The sequence below is a fragment of the Zeus faber genome (genome assembly GCF_960531495.2).
Source record: "Zeus faber genome assembly, chromosome: 5".
NCBI lineage: Eukaryota > Metazoa > Chordata > Actinopteri > Zeiformes > Zeidae > Zeus > Zeus faber.
Window position 1 is genome coordinate 24,270,202 of NC_137192.1, and position 21,841 is coordinate 24,292,042.

At 43.4% G+C, this 21,841-nt stretch overlaps 1 protein-coding gene across 1 annotated transcript in view; it reads right to left on the minus strand.

The window, feature by feature from the left end:
• chd5 (chromodomain helicase DNA binding protein 5) overlaps nucleotides 1-21,841 on the minus strand; it is a gene marked incomplete at both ends in the record, with an annotated part of 64,014 nt that overhangs the window by 25,343 nt on the left and 16,830 nt on the right. The window contains 17 exons of the mRNA XM_080000046.1: nucleotides 1,343-1,484; nucleotides 2,086-2,259; nucleotides 5,079-5,200; nucleotides 6,356-6,493; nucleotides 7,776-7,976; nucleotides 8,611-8,802; nucleotides 10,299-10,407; nucleotides 10,855-10,986; nucleotides 12,415-12,626; nucleotides 15,827-16,033; nucleotides 17,270-17,488; nucleotides 18,353-18,519; nucleotides 18,851-18,977; nucleotides 19,897-20,009; nucleotides 20,511-20,755; nucleotides 21,304-21,422; nucleotides 21,593-21,817. Of these exons, the coding sequence (XP_079856172.1) occupies nucleotides 1,343-1,484; nucleotides 2,086-2,259; nucleotides 5,079-5,200; nucleotides 6,356-6,493; nucleotides 7,776-7,976; nucleotides 8,611-8,802; nucleotides 10,299-10,407; nucleotides 10,855-10,986; nucleotides 12,415-12,626; nucleotides 15,827-16,033; nucleotides 17,270-17,488; nucleotides 18,353-18,519; nucleotides 18,851-18,977; nucleotides 19,897-20,009; nucleotides 20,511-20,755; nucleotides 21,304-21,422; nucleotides 21,593-21,817 (2,844 nt within the window). The remainder of the gene's footprint in view (nucleotides 1-1,342; nucleotides 1,485-2,085; nucleotides 2,260-5,078; nucleotides 5,201-6,355; nucleotides 6,494-7,775; nucleotides 7,977-8,610; nucleotides 8,803-10,298; nucleotides 10,408-10,854; nucleotides 10,987-12,414; nucleotides 12,627-15,826; nucleotides 16,034-17,269; nucleotides 17,489-18,352; nucleotides 18,520-18,850; nucleotides 18,978-19,896; nucleotides 20,010-20,510; nucleotides 20,756-21,303; nucleotides 21,423-21,592; nucleotides 21,818-21,841) is intronic.

Below are 21,841 nucleotides of genomic sequence, written 5' to 3' on the forward strand. Positions count from 1 at the left end.
TGGAGGCAATGGTACAGCCATGGTGATACGTTTCGATATAATAGTGTAGAACGACTCAACGGGGCAGGAGTCCGAAAAATCTGGACACATTTTCAAACAAAGGGAAATCTCTCGTCTTGAGGGTCATCAAAGCGCACGCTCCCAATCCTTTGATTTGTGACGGTTAGGAACTCTTGTGATAAGTCCACATCCAGGCTAGATCTGCATCTGATGAACAATGTACTGTTTCTGTTTCTCAAATAATCAAATCATAGGAATTTTTTTTTTTTTAACGGAAAAATCTTTCTTTTCGATCGAATTTCAACAAATCTAAATTTTGCGATCAAGCGATTTAACGACACAAACATCGTATGAGTCTTATGAAATCCTTTTGGAAGTCTTTCGAAATACTTTTGAAAGTCTTTTGAAATACTTTTGAAAGTCTTTAGAAAATCTTTTGAAGGTCTTTGAAAGTCATTTGAAAGTCTGAGCAAAGTATTTCAGAGGTCTTTTGAAAATCTTTTGAAAGTCTTTGAAAATCGTTTGAAAGTCTTCGCAAAGTATTTCAGAGGTCTTTTGAAAATCTTTTGAAAATCTTTTGAAAGTCTTTGAAAATCTTTTGAAGGTCTTTTGAAAGTCTTTGAAAGTCATTTGAAAGTCTAAGCAAAGTATTTCAAAGGTCTTTTGAAAATCTTTTGAAAGTCTTTGAAAATCTTTTGAAAGTCTTTTGAAAGTCTTTGAAAGTAATTTGAAAGTCTGAGCAAAGTATTTCAGAGGTCTTTTGAAAATCTTTTCAAAATCTTTTGAAAGTCTTAGCAAAGTATTTCAGAGGTCTTTTGAAAATCTTTTGAGAGTCTTTGAAAATCTTTTGAAAGTCTTAGCAAAGTATTTCAAGGGTCTTTTGAAAATCTTTTGAAAGTCTTTTGAAAATCTTTTGAAAATCTTTTGAAAATCTTTTGAAAGTCTTAGCAAAGTATTTCAGAGGTCTTTTGAAAATCTTTTGAGAGTCTTTGAAAATCTTTTGAAAGGCTGAGCAAAGTATTTCAAGGATCTTTTGAAAATATTTTGAAAGTCTTTTGAAAATCTTTAAGAAGTCTTTGAAAATCTTTTGAAGGTCTTTGAAAATCCTTTGAAAGTCTTAGCAAAGTATTTCAAAGGTCTTTTGGAAAGATTTTGAAAGTCATTTGAAAATCTTTTGAAAGTCTGAGCAAAGTATTTCAAAGGTCTTTTGAAAATCTTTTGAAAGTCTTTGAAAGTCTTTTGAAAACCTTTTGAAAGTCTTTGAAAGTCTTTTGAGAGTCTTTTGGGAGTCTTGTGGTGTGTTCCTGCCATATGGTCTGGGACTGGACCGGACTGGACTCACCATGGCAGCCACGGGGAACAGGTAGGGGTGGTTGCAGCACTTCTTCAGGTCCATCATGATGTTAAGCAGGGAAACCTGGTTCCCGCCACCCTTGGAGTTCAGAGCCTCGAAGTTCCGTGTCAAGATGAACTTGTAGTACTTCCTGCGGGTCAGAGGTCAAAGGGCAGGAGGTATTTGGGAAGAAGAGATGTGAGTTGGGCACGAACAGACTAAAGCTGCAAACCTACAAAACCTACTGGAGCTCGCACTTTATGGAATTCAATCCAAAACTGAAACAAATAAATGTTCATTACAAGCTGTTTGCTTCTTACATTTATCGCACAAAATTATTTTATTCTAAATGTCATACATATTGGAAAGAATACATTTAATATTTTGAAAACTGTCGTACTGTGCAGCAATGCAGCAAACTGCAACCTTGATAGGGGGACAAACTGGTACATAAAGCCCATGAAGTGATAATTTATTCAAAATAAAAAAAATTGTTTTCCCTTTGTGTCAGTTGACAAAAATCAGTTCAAGGTTTTAGTTTCTAAGATCCCTAATATTAATGGAAAATATTAAAGCACTGTCTAATCATTAGAATGTTTGTTTTGTTCCGCTATTTTTAAATGCAGGGTGTTTTTATCCCATTTCCCACATCGTGAAGCATCCTCGTTGTGGCGTCTCATACCAAGCTCGCTCAAGTTCGCTATTGTTATTGTCAAAAAAAACAAAACGACAAAAATGTGGGAAAAACAAACTTCTGCATGGGGCTGAGCTCCACTCGGACGATGAGCTCCGTCTTGGTCGGCATGTTCTTGAAGACGTCGGCCTTGAGCCTGCGGAGCATGTGAGGTCCCAGCAGGTCGTGGAGCTTCTTGATCTGGTCCTCCTTCGAGATGTCCGCAAACTCCTCCAGAAAGCCCTCCAGGTTGCTATCAGGGTAGAGGCCAATGAACTTGTTAAAAAAAAAAAAAAACGATAATGAAAAAAAAACAACAAAAAAAAAACAAAAAACGGTTTCTATTATTTTGATGTGGGTCCCCGAGGTACGAATTCAAATCACCCTAAAACTGCAGGGCCTTGTCTATCTGAATATGTTCAAAGTGACGGTTAAAACTCTGGGTAATGAGGCAGCAGATTGCTATTGTATTACCTGCTAGATGTTCACTTCTAGGCGCTTTATTTTTTGTTTTTTGATTTTTGTTGTGTATTGACTGGGATTGAGAGTCTTAATGCTATTTCAGTCTCTGAAGTCGCTCTTGTAAAAGGGATTCTGACTCTCACTGAGACTAACCTGGTACAACAGAAATGAATAATAAAGATAAATCAAGATTGTTATGATAAAAGAACACAACAATAATATGATATGATAGGATATTATTATTATAGGAATATTAGAATTATTATCATATCGTTATATCATTATAAGATATATATTATTCAGAAACTAGCCTCTCATCCTTTATTTCCCCCCAAACTATTTCTTCCTTCTAATGTCATAGAAGATATACTTTTTAAGACTTGGGGGGGAAAAAAAAAATCCTTAACTGAGCTGTTGTGAGCAAATTAAGTTATCATGTCCCCGCTCAAGGCTCTGGGGCCCTGGGAGGATTCTAATGACGGGTCCTGCAGCGAAAGCACCGGAGCGTTTATCTGAGCAGCGGGTGTTTCCTGCGGGGCAGCAGCGAACTCAGGGACTAGCTGAGGCTAATAACAAGCCCCCCTGGGAAAGAGCTACAGGAGGATGAAGGGAGTGGGGGAGGGAGAGAGAGAGAGATAGAGACAGCGATGAAGCCACGGAGGGGCGGAGGGGGGGGGGGGCGACGGAGGGGCGGGTTTAGGGACGGTGTGGAAGGCGTGCTGCTTCAAAGTGAGTGAGAGCTGATAGGGGGGATGTGATGGATGGAGGGATGAGGGGAGGGAAGGACTGCGAAGGTGGACTGTGGAAGACTGTGGCATGGGAGGAAGTATGGATGGATGGATGGATGCATGGGTGGATGGATGGATGCATGGGTGGATGGATGGATGCATGGGAGGAAGTATGGATGGATGGATGGATGCATGGGTGGATGGATGGATGGATGGATGGAAGGATAGATTAATAGATGGATTGGATGAACACATGATGGAAGGATAGAATTGAAGGATAGATGGATGGATTATGGAAGAATAGATGGAGAGAATTGAAGGATGAGCGAATGGAAGAATGGATTGAAGTATGGATGGATGAATAGGTGGATGGGTGAACAGGTGACAAAGGATGGAATTTAAGGATGGATGGATGGATAGATGGATGGATGAATTTAAGGATGGATGAACAGATGATGGAAGGATGAAATAGGAGGATTAATGGTACGGAACAGATGATGGCAGGGTATATGGAGGGTTTTCTATTTTATATTAAAGGATGGGTGAATGGAAGAATGAACTGATGGATGGGTGGATGGATGGATGGATGGATGGATGGATGAATTTAAGGATGGATGAACAGATAATGGAAGGATGAAATAGGAGGATTAATGGTACGGAACAGATGATGGCAGAGTATATGGAGGGTTTTCTATTTTATATTAAAGGATGGGTGAATGGAAGCATGAACTGATGGATGGATGGGTGGATGGATGGATGGATGGATGGATGAATTTAAGGATGGATGAACAGATGATGGAAGGATGGAATAGGAGTATTAATGGTACGGAAGAGATGATGGCAGAGTATATGGAGGGTTTTCTATTTTATATTAAAGGATGGGTGAATGGAAGAATGAACTGATGGATGGGTGGGTGGATGGATGGATGGATGGATGGATGAATTTAAGGATGGATGAACAGATGATGGAAGGATGGAATAGGAGGATTAATGGTACGGAACAGATGATGGCAGAGTATATGGAGGGCTTTCTATTTTATATTAAAGGATGGGTGAATGGAAGAACGAACTGATGGATGGGTGGATGGATGGATGGATGGATGAATTTAAGGATGGATGAACAGATGATGGAAGGATGGAATAGGAGGATTAATGGTACGGAACAGATGATGGCAGAGTATATGGAGGGTTTTCTATTTTATATTAAAGGATGGGTGAATGGAAGAATGGATTGATGGATGGGTGGATGGATGGAAGGATGAATTTAAGGATGGATGGATGAATTAATGGATGGGTGAACAGATGACGGAAGGATGGAATAGAAGGATAAATGGTACGGAACAGATGATGGAAGAGTATATGGAGGATTTTCTATTTTATATTGAAGGATGGGTGAATGGATTTTTTTGGGTGGATGGATGGATGCTGAATGGATGATAGGTGGATGGATGATGGATGGAGGTCTTAATAGAAGATGGAAGGATGGGTGTATGGATGAATGGATTAATGGATGGAGGGGAGGAAATGAAGGAGGGATGGATGCAAGAATGGACAGGTGGATGGATAGAGAGAGGGATAGAAGGCTGGATAGATGAAAGAATAGCTGGATGGGGGGATGGAGAGAGGGAGGGGGGGAGGGATGGACGAATTAGTGAATGGACAGCTGGAAGAATAGATAGAATAGATAGAAGGAAAGGCAGAATGGGATGAGGAGTGGAGGGAGGGGATCGGGGGAAATGGAGGAGGAATGGGCTGAAGGTACACACAGGCAGAGAATAGCAGACACATGGACGGATGGATGGATGGATGGATGGATGGAGGGATGGACGGATGGATCATGAGAAAGAGGGGTAGAAAGAGGTGTGGTTTTGGGGGAAGGTACTTGAAGCGCTCCGGCGTGAGGAAGTTGAGGAGGTGGAAGAGCTCCTCCAGGTTGTTCTGCAGAGGAGTTCCAGTCAGGAGCAGCTTGTAGTAGATCTTGTACCCGTTGAGGATCCTGAAGAACTGGACCATACGCACACACACGGCGTATCACTGCTTTACCTACTTCATAACGCTAAATTCAAAGGACATTATTTTACATTCCAGTCCCCCAAATTCACCCACAATCATGGTGCTCATCAAGTGCTTAGATAGAAAGATGAACTTAGAACTGTTCCTATTTCCACGGAAATCTCGTCAAAGGGCCATGAAGCTTCCACTCAGGTGTAGGACATGAGGGCGGAAGCCCTAAAAGGCCACAACTACCTTTTATTTCCTCCATTTTCCCGCAATAATGGGGTGATCTTTTTTTTTTTGCTTTCTCGGGAGGTATTTATTTTTTGCCGTTATTACTATATAACTACTATGAGCTAAATTTGTGCAGGTTTTCGGGAGGTCGATAGCTCATGTTGTGACGCAGAAATCACGACAATGTCCATATTTGAGTCATTATCTCAATGAAATGAAAACCAGTTTCATAATGTCGAGATGTCGCGTTGTTTTTGTCGTGATCTCCTGATAACAATGTTGTTTTGAGGTGTCTGGAAAATGTAGGTAAAACAACATCTGTTATAGCACGATGATAACCAAAATAACTGGAGATCTCTCACAAAAACAAGGAAAATAACCCTGTAATCACAGGCCAATTACAGGCCAATTACATTCATACTTTCATTCCATTCCTCAATTTCCATTTGATTACCATTGATTAAAAATCTGTTTTATTAATTCTGGGGTTTTAGATCAGTATAATTCTATAAATTACTAAATAACAACATAGTTGTCCACTGATCCGTGCCGTAAGTCTGTTTCCCAACTCTAAACAATGTGTATTCCTTTAAGTACCAGCTGAAAACATAACCTTTTTAACTTAGCTAGCTCAGGAAAAAGGAGCGTAATTTTGCAAATGTTAAAAAAATGAACATTATTTTTGATATTTTGCTTGATGCACATGCTGTGTTTTATTATTTTTATTACCTTTTAATGTTTAACTTTATGCACGTTGTATTTTGCTGCACTTTGTATTTTGTATTAGTATTATTATAATTATAATTATAATTATAATTATAATTATAATTATAATTATAATTATAATTATAATTATAATAATAATTATTATTATTATTATTATTATTATTATTATTATCAAGAAAAGTTCCTCGGATATTGCGTCTTTACCTTGGACTGGTTGTTTTTCAGTCTGTGGGCCTCGTCTACGACCAGACAGGCCCAGTTGATGGATCCCAGGATGGTTTGATCGATGGTGATCAGCTCGTAGGACGTCAGCAGCACGTGGAACTTGATGGGAGTGTCTTTCTGCAAAGCGACAGGACGGAGTCCATTCAAGGACACAAACGGAAACCTGAGCTCGCGGGGAAAAGAACGATGAAGGCTCGTGTCGCCGAGGGGGCTCAATGGGCTTGGGAGTATGAAAGCAAAACGAAAGCGAAGCCTTATTCTTTGATCACAGATTGTGATGCCCATGAACTGACTCCCAATGATGGAAAAATAAGGCTTAGGACATAGTGTTCCTTAAAGAGGCTCCTCTTGAGAGATTGTTGGGATATCAAGAAAAAAAAAAAAAAATACATATAGTACATAATAAAGTAAAATAGACAAACATTTTGAAAAATGTCTAGGTCCACGGGGTCTAATCCCATCCCGTGATAATTTGAAGACATTTTTTTATATTATAAATGTGTCGAATTCTATACATTCCCCCCATTCTTCCACTTTGAGGACAGATAAACACAGGGCTCGTGAAAAAAAAAAAAGCCAACCCAGGCAGACACTGAGACGCTCTCAAATGCCTGCGCCGACCGGAGGGCAGGCCAAACAAGTATGACTAGTCTAAGAGCCGGCAACAAGCAGACATTGTTTTTCAAAGTTTATCAAAGTAAATTGAAGTATATTCATCTGAATGGCCCTCAAAAGAACGAGGCCTTGAAACATCCAATGGAAAACCCTGAATAGGCGTCAGAGCCCGGAGTGCTGCCTGTTACGTACAGCATCATAAAAACCTCGAGTGCAAGACACCTTTTAGCCACAAGAGCCGTAAGTACAACACTCTCTATCGCATCGTCTTCCACTGACAATCCGAGAGTAATCACATTTGACTGAGCAAAGGGCCAGAAGTGTCATACGGTACACTCAGAGAACTTCCACTTCCCAATCAATTTGGGGTCAATCGGCGGAATCTACAAAAACGAGGCTCGGACTTGCTATTGGAGCTGAGGAACACCTCATCCCAAATTTCTGAATTCCACTACAAAGTGCAACGCGGGCACACACTTAAAACACATCTGCTATTTTAGGCGTCTGAACCTATGGGACATGACTCCCATCTCCAGCAGGATTTAGGAGCGGTCCAGAGCTCTCCTCACGCCTCCAGGAGTTCCTAACGGGGAAAGTGGGTGTAGTAAGCTATGTAAGGAAATCTGACTTTACACTGAAATCGGAATATCTTTACTCCTAATCAAACTTTCAGCGCAAATTCCCACGATTGATCTTAAGAGGCTCGATAAATACCTGTTGTGGATTGCACAATGTTTTCGGGTTACGCTTGGATGGTAGCAGCTGTGGGGATTTGACCACATACCTTCATGCGGAAGATCTTGCGTCCCGTTTTGACGGCGCTGTCCTCGAAGGTGAACTCGTTCTCCCGCACCACCGCCCGGCTGTCCTTGTCCCCGGTGTACGTCACCACGTAGAAGTCCGGGGCCCACATCTCAAACTCCCTCTCCCAGTTGATGATGGTGGAGAGGGGGGCGCTCACAAGGAAGGGCCCCTTGGAGTGACCCTGAGACATTTAGAGGATTTAGCATTTATGCAAAGGATTCAGGTGTGTATTATTTTTTTTTTATTTGCCATGGCGCCTGTCCCTTTTGAAATGGAATGAACAAATACAAACCACGGCAACATTAAGTACCTTTGAAAAAAATACGTGTTTCTGTTAATGTCTTTTTTTTTTTTTGTCGTCGGTGGAACCAGATTTAATTTTAATATGATTTTAGTTTGAGATGATTTTAAGGTAGAGGCAATATAAAAAAAAAATCTAAAAACGGTGAGGGGGAATGTAGAATGTCTGCTGACTAGTAAATGTTATAAAACTCAATTTGACACTGGGTGTGATGCTCTAAAGTACATTATTGGAATTAATTCCAGCATGATATATGAGCGTAATATATATTTCACTGCATATTTCATGACCCCGCTCCATGGGACCTGACATACTGCCAGTATCACCACCATGGCCACTAAATACCAGGATGCAATAACAGACGACATAATTGTGGTGGGGGTGAAATCTGCAACGCAGGATGTTATTTACCATCGCCGTGGACACAGCGGCGAGGCGGCTCAGGAAATAATTGCCCGCGTGCGAACTGCCGGGCTAAGGAGCCGCTATTGTGACGACGGCGTCCAGGCCTCACCTCCTTGTAGAGCGAGTAGAGGAAGACGATGGTCTGCACCGTCTTGCCCAGGCCCATCTCGTCGGCCAGGATGGTGTCGGTGCCCTGCGCCCAGGAGAACCGCAGCCAGTTCAGGCCCTCCAGCTGGTACGGGTGCAGCGTGCCCCCCGTGGCGTTGATGTACCACGGCTGGTGCTCGAACTTAATGGTGGGCTGGCGGAACGGGGCGTACAAAGGGAGCAAGGTGAGTAAAGGAAAATGCGCAGCCAGCACCATCGCAAAACAACCCCCGGCAAGGCGATCGGGGGGCCACTCCGAAGGGGGTTGTTTTGTGATAACGCCTGGCTGGCTGCACACGGTACAGCACCACCTATTACGCGGCTACTTCCTAAATGAAAGAATACATTGAGACAGAACAACAGAGACGCGCTCAGTGCGTTTTCAGTGTTCACATCATTCGTGCCACTGCCCTTGTCGTCGTCGCTGTTTTTCTAACGTGATCCGATCACATCCGACAGCTCTCAGTACGTCCGTTCACACCTGGCATTAGAATGCGTCTCCACCGGCGTCTGGAGTCACCACTCGTGATCGGATCTCACTGCCCGGCTCTGTATGCAAATCACATTCGTTTCGTTTCCTTCGTTTCTTACTCGTATGGAAAGTGATAAACGTACACCTAACTCAGAGAATCGGAGTGGAGGTTTTTTTTCTCCTCCAGACAGCGGTGAGCCGCGTCGGTTCCCGCGCCGCTTTTCCTGCGTTTTTATTTTAGACCTTTTTTTTTCTACTTGTATGAAACTAAATGACTGAGTTAAGGGATTGTCCCGTTCCGTCCCCTTACAAAAGAACCTGCGTGTCCCGTGCCAAGTCTCACCGTCCCCGCGTCGCTTACCATTGCTATGGGACGTAATGTAGTAAAAACGGGATGTTTTGGCGTAAATACAATACTTGTAAATACTAAGTCCCGACCAGTCTTTAAAATGAGTACGTACTTCCGCTTGGGCAGAGGACGGCGGTTGAGTAGGCGGTCCCTCAATGTGGCCCGGGACAAGGACACAATCGCGTGCACAACGCTAATAGGATGCGGCCATATGTGGTGCAGAAAACCTACGAACGTGGTCTGAGCGATCGGATCTCAAACCGCATTGAGGACCCATTGGGTGCCTTGGCATCTGGCGTTAGAGCTGTCCACTTGTGATCCGATCAAATCGAATTACCAAGGACGCATGTTAATGCCAGGTGTAAACGGAGTCATAGTAACTATATATCTAAGAACTAAGTAACTTAACTAAGTACTTAAATAACTAAATAACTGACAAACTGAACCAGTAAATATGTAACTAAGAAACAAAGTAACTAACTATCTATATAACTAAGTAACTAAGTAACTAACTATCTATATAACTAATTAACTAAGTTACTAACTATCAATATAACTAAGTAACTAAGTAACTAACTATCCATATAACTAAGTAACTATCTAACTAACCGACAAATTAAATAACTAAGTAACTATCTAACTAACCGACAAATTAAATAACAAATTATGAAACTAAGTTAATAAGTAACTAAGTATCTGACTTACCAAATAACTATCTAAGTAACTCATTAACCAAGTAACTGTCTAACTTTCTAACTAACTAGGCAACTGACTAACTCACTAAATACATTGCAGAGTAACTCACTAACATCACGTATCTTGAACTCACATCTATGATGGGGGCGTCGGGAGGGATTTCCCGTTTGGGGTGGTCCTCTTTTAGCTTCTTCCCCTTCTTCGCCAACAGGGGGCGCTGGTCCTCCCCCAGTATCTGCTCCCTAGCAGGAGGAAGGAAAAGAAACGACACAAGCGAGGAGCATCAGCAGCACCACCACCATCACCGCCCATCACCTCCCTCGGCGGTAGACAGTGATGGCCAGAGAGGTGGATAAGTGACAGAACAGAGGCAAACAAAAAGAGAGAGAGAGAGAGCGATCAGACCCCGAGGTGGATGATGAGAGCGGCAGAGATAGAGGAGAGAGAGGGATAGGCGGGGGTGGGTGGGGCGGGTGGAGAGAGACAAGTGGTTTGAAGAAGTGGCCTTTACGAGCACTTATTATGAGTTGTGGGTGTAACTTCCCGATAATTGATTATCCAGTATCGCGCCCTTCGCCCCCCCTCCCCGTTCTCCCCACGGAGCCGGGCCCATCCATCCCGGCTCGGTTCTCTCGGGGTCGCGGGGAGGCGCGCGGATTTGGGCGCCTGCGTTTGATTTACGGACCAACCTGTGGTCCCAGTAGCAGGCCTTGTGGTTGTCGTACTCGGGTACGTGGAAGTCGTCCACCTCCCAGGTGCACTGGTCGTAGGGCAGGTCCCTCCACTTGATCAGGTAGTGGGCGTCGCCGTCCTTGTCCAGGCTGCGGAGGACGGTGTGCAAAGGTATTTATTAGTCATCTGTTTATTCACATCATTGCACATTCCGTCCGCATCCTTCCAACCGCCGTGCGCTGTGTTTACACGCATACATCCCTCAGAATAAGGTGGATAGGCAGAAACAGATGACATTTCGAATAAGGTGTCTTGCAAAATGATCTTGCGATTATCGCGACGAAGTCACATGTGCGCCCAGCATTTCAGGGGGAGACTTTTCTCTGATTTACAGTATGGAAGTCGGAACAAACACTTTGCTTTCGGTTTCACTGCGACGGCGTTTGGACAGCGGTGTAGGACAGGGGGGGGGCCCCAAAACTATGGTGCAGGCCAGAAACACCCCAAATCAATCCCCATCCCATCGATCTTTCGCGCCTTCGCCTTATTTTCAGCCGGCGACCATTTTTGTCTGAATCGGCCCGACTGTCACGGCAGAGCGAGAGCGTGTGTTTTTGGAGGCGTCACATACATTAGAAAACAAAGCGATGGATCTTGTTACGCTCATGTGGATCTTTGAACGGATAGTTGCCCGTAAGGAAACATCCTCAAATAGGACTCACGACCCCCCCCCCCCCCCCCCCACACGACATCTCTGATGGACCCCCTGTGGGGGTTTGGAACCCCGGGTTGGGAGACACCACCTCCATATTTTCTGGAAATCCACTACTCGCAGCAACCAGCGACTCTTTCTCGTTCCAGAATGCAGCCGCCAGACTGTGAGGGCAGAGTGAGCCGCGGGTCCACGCATCAACCCCCGATTCTGGCTTCCCTTCAGTTTCAGAGCCCCCTTCCAAATTCTCCTCCTCACTTTTAAAGCCCGGCAGGGCCAGACCCCTCGTTGCTGCTGAACCCTTACTTACCTACTTCCTTACCAACTTCCTCACTGTCTTACTTGACTTCCTTCCTTACTTACCCCCTCACTGCCTCGGTCGGTCACTCTGATCCACCGATCGAGGCCCCTTGTCCGTCCCTCGCGCCCAATCTAAAGTCAAAATCTGACCGTTCTCCTGGTGCTTCAGCTCCATGCACCACCCGCCTGCAGCGCTCTCCCTCAGCACGTCAGATCAGAATCTGTTGATGCCCGTTGAAACCCATTTTGCCCGGTTCGCCTTTCTGCAAAGCGGTGAGGTGATTTGGAGGTGTTCTTTTAACTCGTATGTCACGTGTTTGACGTCCGCTCCGTTTTGGTTTCAACGCTCTCTCCTTTGTCTCTTTTCGTACCACCCGGCTGCCGGCGAAGCCCCTTGTGACGGCTTGTTTTGTCAATAAAGGTTTACTTGTTTTCTGACTTACTACTCTACCCGCCAGCTCCTCAGTAACTCAGACCCCTTCTTAACACCACACCAACCACACCACCCATCTCTACCATACACAGTATATACATACGTGTGTACAATATGAATGGGAGTCTCCACCTGTGGTTGACCACCCGGTGGATGACCATCCACTCGGGCTTGATGCCGTAGCGGTAGAAGCGCTCCTCCATCACGGCGTACTGCGGGTCCTTGCTCTTCCTCTTCTCGCTGCTCAGCTCCTCCTCCCCGGAGCCGTAGTCGTACGGCGGCGGCTCGTCCATGTCGTTCTTACGCTGGTAGTTGCGGTACATCACCGTGTGGTACAGCTCCAACTGAGGGACGGCCATCACAACCACACACACTTTGAGTTATTCCTGTTTTATAGAGACGGACAGACCGACAGGCAGACAGACAGACAGACAGACAGACAGACAGATAGATAGATAGATGCATAGACAGACAGACAGACAGACAGATAGATAGATAGATAGATAGATAGATAGATAGATAGATAGATAGATAGATAGATAGATAGATAGATAGATAGATAGACAGATAGATGCACAGACAGACAGACAGACAGACAGACAGACAGACAGACAGACAGACAGATAGATAGATAGATAGATAGATAGATAGATAGATAGATAGATAGATAGATAGATAGATAGATAGATAGACAGACAGATAGATGCACAGACAGACAGACAGACAGACAGACAGACAGACAGACAGACAGACATACAGACAGGCAGATAGATAGATAATTAGATAGATAGATAGACAGACAGAAAGAAGACAGACAGAAAGAAGACAGACAGACAGACAGATAGATGCACAGACAGACAGACAGACAGACATAGATAGACAGATAGATAATTAGATAGATAGACAGACAGAAAGAAGACAGACAGACAGACAGACAGACAGACAGACAGACAGACAGACAGACAGATAGATAGATAGATAGATAGATAGATAGATAGATAGATAGATAGATAGATAGATAGATAGATAGATAGATAGATAGATAGATAGATAGATAGATAGATAGATAGATAGATAGACAGACAGACAGACAGACAGACAGACAGACAGACAGATAGATAGATAGATAGATAGATAGATAGATAGATAGATAGATAGATAGATAGATAGACAGACAGACAGATAGATAGATAGACAGATACTGTAGATAGATGTCCAACTAACAAACTGGATCAGCACATGGGCAGAGCCACATGATGGAAACAGGACCGTGGCTTTCTAAACTTGGTATTTTCCTCCTCTACCCAACGATGGTTTTGTGGGGGTTGACCAGCGTGACTTCCAGACGACACTTGTCGCTTTCAAATTTGCGATGAGTTGGCACTTGGATCTCTCATATACCTGCACCTAGAACCTTTCCTGTGCACAGAATCACACTTTCTTCAATATATTTTTATAATTGTCCATGTAATCGCCAATTATAAAAACATGTATATGACAATATATATAAAAAATGTATATATATATACAAAATATATAACAATATACTGTATATACAATATATATACAAAATGACCAAACATGTTTTGGTCATTTTTGTATATTTGGCAGATTTATTTCTTTTTTTTTCCCGACAAATACATGGAGATATACTTGGACGAATAATACAAATCTAATAATAATTGCGATTGCGATCTGAAGTGAGCGCCAGGCGGCCTTGAATCCTCATTCGGCTCCTGCTCTCCAACAACATGTCATCACCAAATTGTCTGAGCTTCTGCGTTGCCGGGGAACAGTGCTAAGACATGGCTGGGATTAGAACCATCCACCGGTGATTTTGGCATCAAACGCTAGGAGACGGAGCACGAGAACCCAGGTTCACTTGGCGCCCGGCGCGGCCGAGCGGTTGTTGCGCATAAAACCCATAGATCGAAGTGCGCGCCGTGGGAATTGGTCAGGAACCCATCAGGGGTTCGAAAGACAGGCTCATATCAATATGGTGAGAATAAACAAGCTGGAAGACCTGGACTAAGCTGGGGGTAAAAAACAGTGTGCGGGCAAAATGAGAGATGAACTCTCTTTTATCCGTCATTTTGACACCCGGTGTTAAACCCAAGTGAAAAACAAGTATTATCTAAAGCTTTTGTGTTGTATTGTATTCACAATTAATTTAAAATATTGTATTAAATTGGTAACACTTAAGTTGTACTTAGCGTGTTAGAAATTGCAGTTACAGTGCACTTGAAAAATATACAAATATATATTTTTAAAGTATTTTTTGCATTTCTTTACAATTTCTTTTTACTTTTGATGATTAAAATAAGACTTCTAACAGGGATACTGAAGTAAAGCTTACAGGTTAATACAGGTCAATGTTTAAATACACCTTGAAACATTAACCTGTATTTGTACTTACACTACACTGACAGTATATAATGACTACTATACCGAAGCTGTAATTTGAATAAGTACCGAAACGTAAATAAGAAGTCACTCACAAAAGTAGTACACATGGGTACAAATGTGACTTTCAACTAGGGATGTAGTGTTGTTAATAAAAAAAAAAGTTTGTTGCATGGTAAAAGTAAGTTAGGGAGGGACAGTCCATCAAACATATGGGGGATTTATTTTGTGTGTCCGATTAATATTAATTATTTCGAGGGCTGTCTGAATTTTGTCAGTCGAATCGGATTTGGCCGTTAAATGCGAATATTCGTCTCATGGGCGCAAGGGCACACGCAAGAAAGGGGCACATGCCGCGTCCCCGCCCCTCCAAATAAAACAACTAAAAACACACTGTTTTTAGTTGTTTTATTTGGGGGAACGGCTCCAACAGCTCTCTGCAATTGCGGCGCATGGAGAGCTGTGTTTGCGTATAAAAATATATTTATGATTCCCGTTATTTATGATTATAATATGTAAAGTCAAATAAGGGGACAGTGACCTAATATTTTAATATTGTCAGATAACGGTTAATGATCGTTTAACCAGGATCGGCTATCGGTCGGAAGAAAAATTCTTAATTTGTATCCCAACTTTCAACACACTTTATATTCTCAAAGATAGACTTCTTATATGGAAAAAACATTTATTTCCACTTCATGGATATTGCATTTTTTTTACTGTTTATATGTGTTTAGGTTTCCAGAGGTGGAAAACTCCAGGTCCGGAAAGTAAAGATCCTGTTTCCATGTTTTTGCTCCAGCCGTGCACTCATCCATCTGGTTCCACTCACTAGTTGGACCCCTGGGTTGACGCTAATGAGCAAATCCACACCAATGAATAAGAATACCAGAGCAGAATTGAATTTGCAGAATACGGATTTGTTTTATTTATATTCTAAAATTATACAAAAAATATTGGGTTTTTTTTATTTTTATGAAATATGTATATACTAAAAATGTACTTTCATAATGGAAAAAAATATTTCATGTGGCTGCTGAGTGACCCACTACTTCAGCCGGAAGCTCTGACGGACATTTACGAGGTAGGAGAGGCAACTTTTGAATATACTGAACTTTTGAACTTTTTCAAGCCGACTGACCTGCAGCTCGCTGACCCAGGAGCAGTGCCAGTAGGAGAGGCCGGCCCACTTGACGAACAGCTCCCGCTCCGGGTGGCCCTTCAGCGGGGGTTTGGCCAGGGGGTCAGCCGGCTCGCCGTCCGGGCCAGGGAGCGGCTCGGCCGGCAGCGGGGGCTCACCCCACGTCCAGTGCAGGATCTTCTGGACCTTCCCCTTCAGAGGAGGACACTGGGGAACAGGCATGGAGGAGGACTTTAGGATATCAGAATGCTACATATTAGGAATTAGGAACTAGGATATCAAGTGGAAGTTCTGCGATATTATTGAAAATTGTATTTAACTACATACACAGTCAAGGTACTGTTGTACAAAAATACTTACGTATATAATATAATTCAACCTACAAATAAAATGTATGGTTGGATCCATCACCTAAGGCAATTTATTTTTTATAAATAAACAAAAGAAATATGGATAAAAAACAATAACAAAGTTACAGATAAAGCAGCATACTAAAAATTTCTCAAAAAGGCCAAATGGAAAATGACTGGGATCAGTAGTGCGATTAACAATTACAGACAAATTACACAGGTTACAGGTAAATATAATTACTAATTTATATAATAATAATGATAATAATAATAGTAATAATAATAATAATAATAATAATAATAATAATAATAATAATAATAATAATAATAAATATAGCTGCAGGCAGTAATACACAGGGTACAGTTTAGTCATGTTAGGTACGTATTACAGGTTCTCGAGGTTCCGAGGCTCCGTAATCCAAGGTTCCCGAATCTGCACTCTGTGATTATGTGCGGGAACGTTAGAGCGGACTGAGGGACTCTCTCCTAGTGTGTCCGACCAGGTTGGGATAAGGGGGAGTTCGATTTCAAATTGCCGTGGGGGGTGGGTGGCTCATCCGGGGGGGCATCGTCCCCGGGAGGAAGCACCGGTGCTCCTGCTGTACAATTGGCCGTTTGTGTCACATGTTTTGTAAAACAAAACACGAGTTACAGTTTTCGGAGTGTACTTCAAACGCAGCACCGGCTCAAACTGTCTATCTAGGTGTGGCACTCGCAAGTGGCTGTTTTTACGAGAGTTTTTCACTGACTTCTGCTCCAAAAGCAGATCCATATTGATCAAACTCGAACGACAGGACGTCTGAGACATCCCGGTTCTAACAAGACCTCAACCATGTCTGTGTGTACTGCCATTATCGTGTTCCGTATACTAAGAGGAGGAAGAAGAAGAAGAAGAAAAATAATAATAATAATAAAAACAATAACAATAATAATAATAACAATAATAATATTAATAACAATAATAATATAATACATACAATACATATAATTGATAATAAATATTTATTATGATTTAAATTAAATATTAACTATAATAAAATTACTAATGAAACCTCTATTTATAACAGTAACAGTAATGTGTTGCGATGCTCACCATGCAGCGGGGACAGAGCCACTCCCCGTTGGGTATCTCGGGCAGCGGGGGGTTCAGGCAGTGGATGTGGTAGGAGGACGGGCAGGTGTCGCAGCACAGCAGCTCCCCTCCGTCCTTGCACACCCGGCAGAACTCCATGTGGTCGTCTTCCTCCTCTCCCGCCACCTCCTCCTCCTCCTCGTCCTCGTCCTTGGCCTCCCACTGGATGCCCTCTTTCTCCTGCGACACGCATTTTACATTTTATTCTGCACATGTTATGTTACTACACGTTGATAAGAGATTATGAGGGCATTAACAGCCCTAAAAATTGATTTCACTGCGTGAAATCATACAATGCTATCCATGAAATCTTCTCTCTTCCCATCAAGTGTCTCAAAACCATGTTAAGAAGCTCAGTGTCTGAGCTCCTGCCAAAATGTTGGGTTTTTTCAACACACACACACCTTGGGTTTGCCACATGCACTGTGCACGGGGACTGTTATTATGACATTGATGGACAAGGGTGGAAGCTGCAGGATGGAGAGGAATTTAAACAACAACATTGGCTCGTTTTCAGTAGAGACCAAAACATTTCTCAATGGAGGTTTACAATGGTAATTAATCTCAATGAAGGCTGTCAAATGGAGAAAATGACATTAAACACGCTTTGCGTCAAATTTCAGTATATTGAGAAGTTCTGATTAATTGCACAAAATAAATCATTACCGCAATTAATTATTTTAATTTTGTTATTTTTTAGGTCAATATATATTGTTTATCATGAGATGTGTTGTATATTGCCAAATTTATATTTTTAATCATTTTAGTTTTAGGTTGATTTCCTGGTTTCTTTTTAGGATTATCTATCTATCTATCTATCTATCTGTCTATCTATCTATCTATCTATCTATCTATCTATCTATCTATCTATCTATCTATCTATCTAACCCTAGTGAACCAACTTCTTGCAAACCATGCAGAATCTAGCAGTAGCTTGATTGAGTCCAAGCTCAACCGAGCTTGGACTCAATCGGTATTGTTATTGAAGTTGGTGTCGGCCGGCGTCGCTAAATGACTCCATTAAAGCACATCAATCCCACTCACGCAGTGCGGGCAGCTCCACTTCCCCTCGGGGGCCTTCTCCAGCTCGGGCTCCAGGCAGACCAGGTGGTAGGCCCTGGGACAGGTGTCGCACAGGATGATCTCCCCGCCCTGCTGGCACACCTCACAATAGTCCTGGTGGTCCGTCTCGTAGCCGTCCCCGTCCTCCTCTGGAGGTGCCACAGAGCACAGAGTACACAAAGGCCTAGGTTAACCCAAAAAAACATTCAAATTGCAATGGATCCCATTTATTTGGTGCTGACAACAATGGTATTCACTAGTAGAAATGAGGATTGATTTAGGAACAGTTTCCATGTATATTCACTTTAAGTCAACCAAACATTTCAGTTTCCCCAATGACCGACGTTCTACTGCGTGTACTCAAATTCACCAATTTTTCAATTGTGAAATTCAAGCTCAGTCATTTTAACAAATCGAATTTCTTTGATTTGCTTGGGAAAAAGTACAGGCGTCGGTAGAGGGTGTAGACGGGGAACATACTTTTCCTTTTCTTCCGGCCACGCCGCGCCTTCTTCTTGGAGGCGGCACCCAGCGTGTCAGAGAGCACCGAGGCACTGTGGATGCTGATGTCATCAAAGTCGGACTCCTCCAAGAAGTCCTCTTCACTCTGGAGAAACACACACACACACAAATGTTTACTTTTGTAAACATTTTGTGGCAAAGCTGCTGTTCAGAACCTATTCTGTCATGGTATTGTATGGTATGATATGGTATGGTATGGTATGGTATGGTATGGTTCGGGTTCGGGTTCGGTGTGGTATGGTATGGTATGGTATGGTATGGTATGGTATGGTTAGGGTTCGGTGTGGTATGGTATGGTATGGTATGGTATGGTACGGTGAGGGTTTGGGTTCGGTGTGGTATGGTATGGTATGGTATGGTATGGTATGATATGGTATGGTATGGTTAGGGTTCGGTGTGGTATGGTATGGTATGGTATGGTATGGTATGGTATGATATGGTATGGTATGGTTAGGGTTTGGTGTGGTATGGTATGGTATGGTATGGTATGGTATGGTATGGTATGGTATGGAATGTATGGTATGGTATGGTATGGTATGGTATGGTATGGTATGGTATGGTGTGGTATGGTGTGGTAGCTTTGGTAGCTATGGTATGGTATGGTATGGTATGGTATGGTATGGTATGGTATGGTATGGTATGGTATGGCATGGTCTGGTATGGTAAGTATGGTATGGTAGATATGGTATTGTAGGTATGGTATGGTATGGTATGGTATGGTATGGTATGGTATGGTATGGTATGGTATGGTATAGCATGGCATGGTATGGCATGGTCTGGTATGGTATGGTATGGTATGGTATGGTATGGCATGGTCTGGTATGGTAAGTATGGTATGGTAGATATGGTATTGTAGGTATGGTATGGTATGGTATGGTATGGTATGGTATGGTATGGTATGGTATGGTATGGTATGGTATGGTAGCGTAGGGGGTAGGATAGGGTTCATTGAGACCTGTTGTCATGGGTGACTGTTGAATGTTGTAGGGAACTAAAAGCCATACCGAGGACGCTTTCTTCTTCTTCCCACTTTGACCGCTCTTTGATTTGGTCTTCTTCGGCTTGGGTTTTTTCTTCACCTCTTTCACACTCTTGCTTCTCTTCCTCACTCCTGGCCCTGAGATGCAGATTCCACAACAGTAGTTTACCAGTTACCACAGTTAGTACAATTGGCAGCAGTACTCCAAAAAGGAACAAGTCCACTCTCTGCCTCTCCTCTGTTAGTGAAAGATTGCTTACCTACTGATTAAACTCAGCTCTTGATCAGATCTCGACATGGAGTGAGTCCAGTGGTATAGCCTTAGGCTCTGGCTACTTGCTTTACCATGGACTACAACCTGGTGAAGTCTGCTTCACAGTCCTCTGGACTCCAGAGTCTCGCTGGCCAGCTCACCAGACTATTGCAGTGCTTTATAATTGAGTTAGGGTAGCCTAGAGGTATAAGGCATTTTATCATATAACATATTCTGTGCTGCAGCCACTAGTCTTTCCAAAGACTGCTTGGAACAGCCACAAAGGGAGACTTAATCAGTTGCGCCGTGATCTGTTAAACAACTTCATCTTGGTTACATACTATTTCTTAGAACATTGGTTCTCTTGCAGTCCCACTGGTCCTTACCCTTTCCCTCTTTGGTTTTGGCTTTCTTGACTGGCCCCAGCTGAGTGCCCAGCTGGCTGCTGCTGCTGACTGTGATTGGCTGCGCTACAGTAACGGTTTCCACAGCGGCAGCCACAGCAGCAGCCACAGCGGTGGCAGATGCGCCTTTGAACGGGTTGTTGGCGCTGAACTCCCGCCACTTGGCTCCCAGCACCGTCATCATCTTTGACATGGGGATCTTCGGGTTCTTCTTGGCAATGAGGGGCCTGAGAGAAACCGGGGGCAAGGGGAAATGGCAAAACAAATGGCAGTGTTATTATGTCATACTCCATCCCCCGGCGACGGAGGAAATCCTCCGTCTTTGATTTGCAGACGACCCACTGCCCCTTATGTTTCATTCTCCCCCACTGGGCCGCAAGACCACTGTGTTGAGTGATTTGTCGGGCAACAGCTTGAGGTTTGGCTCGTTGGCCTGTGGGGGGAACTGGGTCAGAGCGCCAAATCCCACAGCCTCAGCACTGTCACAGGCATCTAGTAAGCAGCTGACTGCTCACCCAGGGCACCGCGGGGGCTCGTGCTCCACTTTGTCAGCGCAACGGCTTAGCACAGCCAGTTTGCTAGCCCCAGGTGAGACACACTATACCAACAGCGGAGCTTTTCCAGCTCAAACAAAAGAGCAGGGTCTGCTCGCAACACAGCACGCTCCTGTTCTGCTGGGGAGTTTTTTCTTGTCGAGAGACCGTCTGCCAAGTATCTCCAACGCCAATCCCCAGGCAACAGATGTGGGAGACCCGGATAGAAGATCAATACTTGCCTGAGGAACTGGCTGAAGGCCTTGTAGTTGGTGATGGTTTTGTAGTCCTCCTCCGTGAAACCATACTGGACATCTTCCAGACCCCACTCCTGCATCAACTGGCTGGAGGACTTGGGTTCCTGCGATAAAACACAAACCAAAAAATCTATTATACACACACTATATAAAAAATAAATATATTGATCAGCACTAATAGAGCCTCTGAGGAAAGGGTATTGGAGAATCCCAAACTTTGCCTTCTTTGTTTGTGCGTGTCTAGATCTCATGGTCCAAACGCTCCAAGCCCTACCTTCATGTCTCCGTCGTCATCGTCATCGTCCTCCTCCTCCTCCTCCTCCTCTCGCTTCTTCTTTTTGGGCTTCTTCTCTTTCTTTTCCTTCGGTTTCTTTTTCTTTTTCTTAACGGCTCCATAGGTGCTGCTCTCGCTCTCAGAGCCCATGTCGACACGGCCACGTTCCTCCTCCAGGTCCGAGGCCTCCTCCAGGTCGCTGGCCACCCCGCCCTGGACTCCACCCTGACAGGAGAACGCATTGTCATG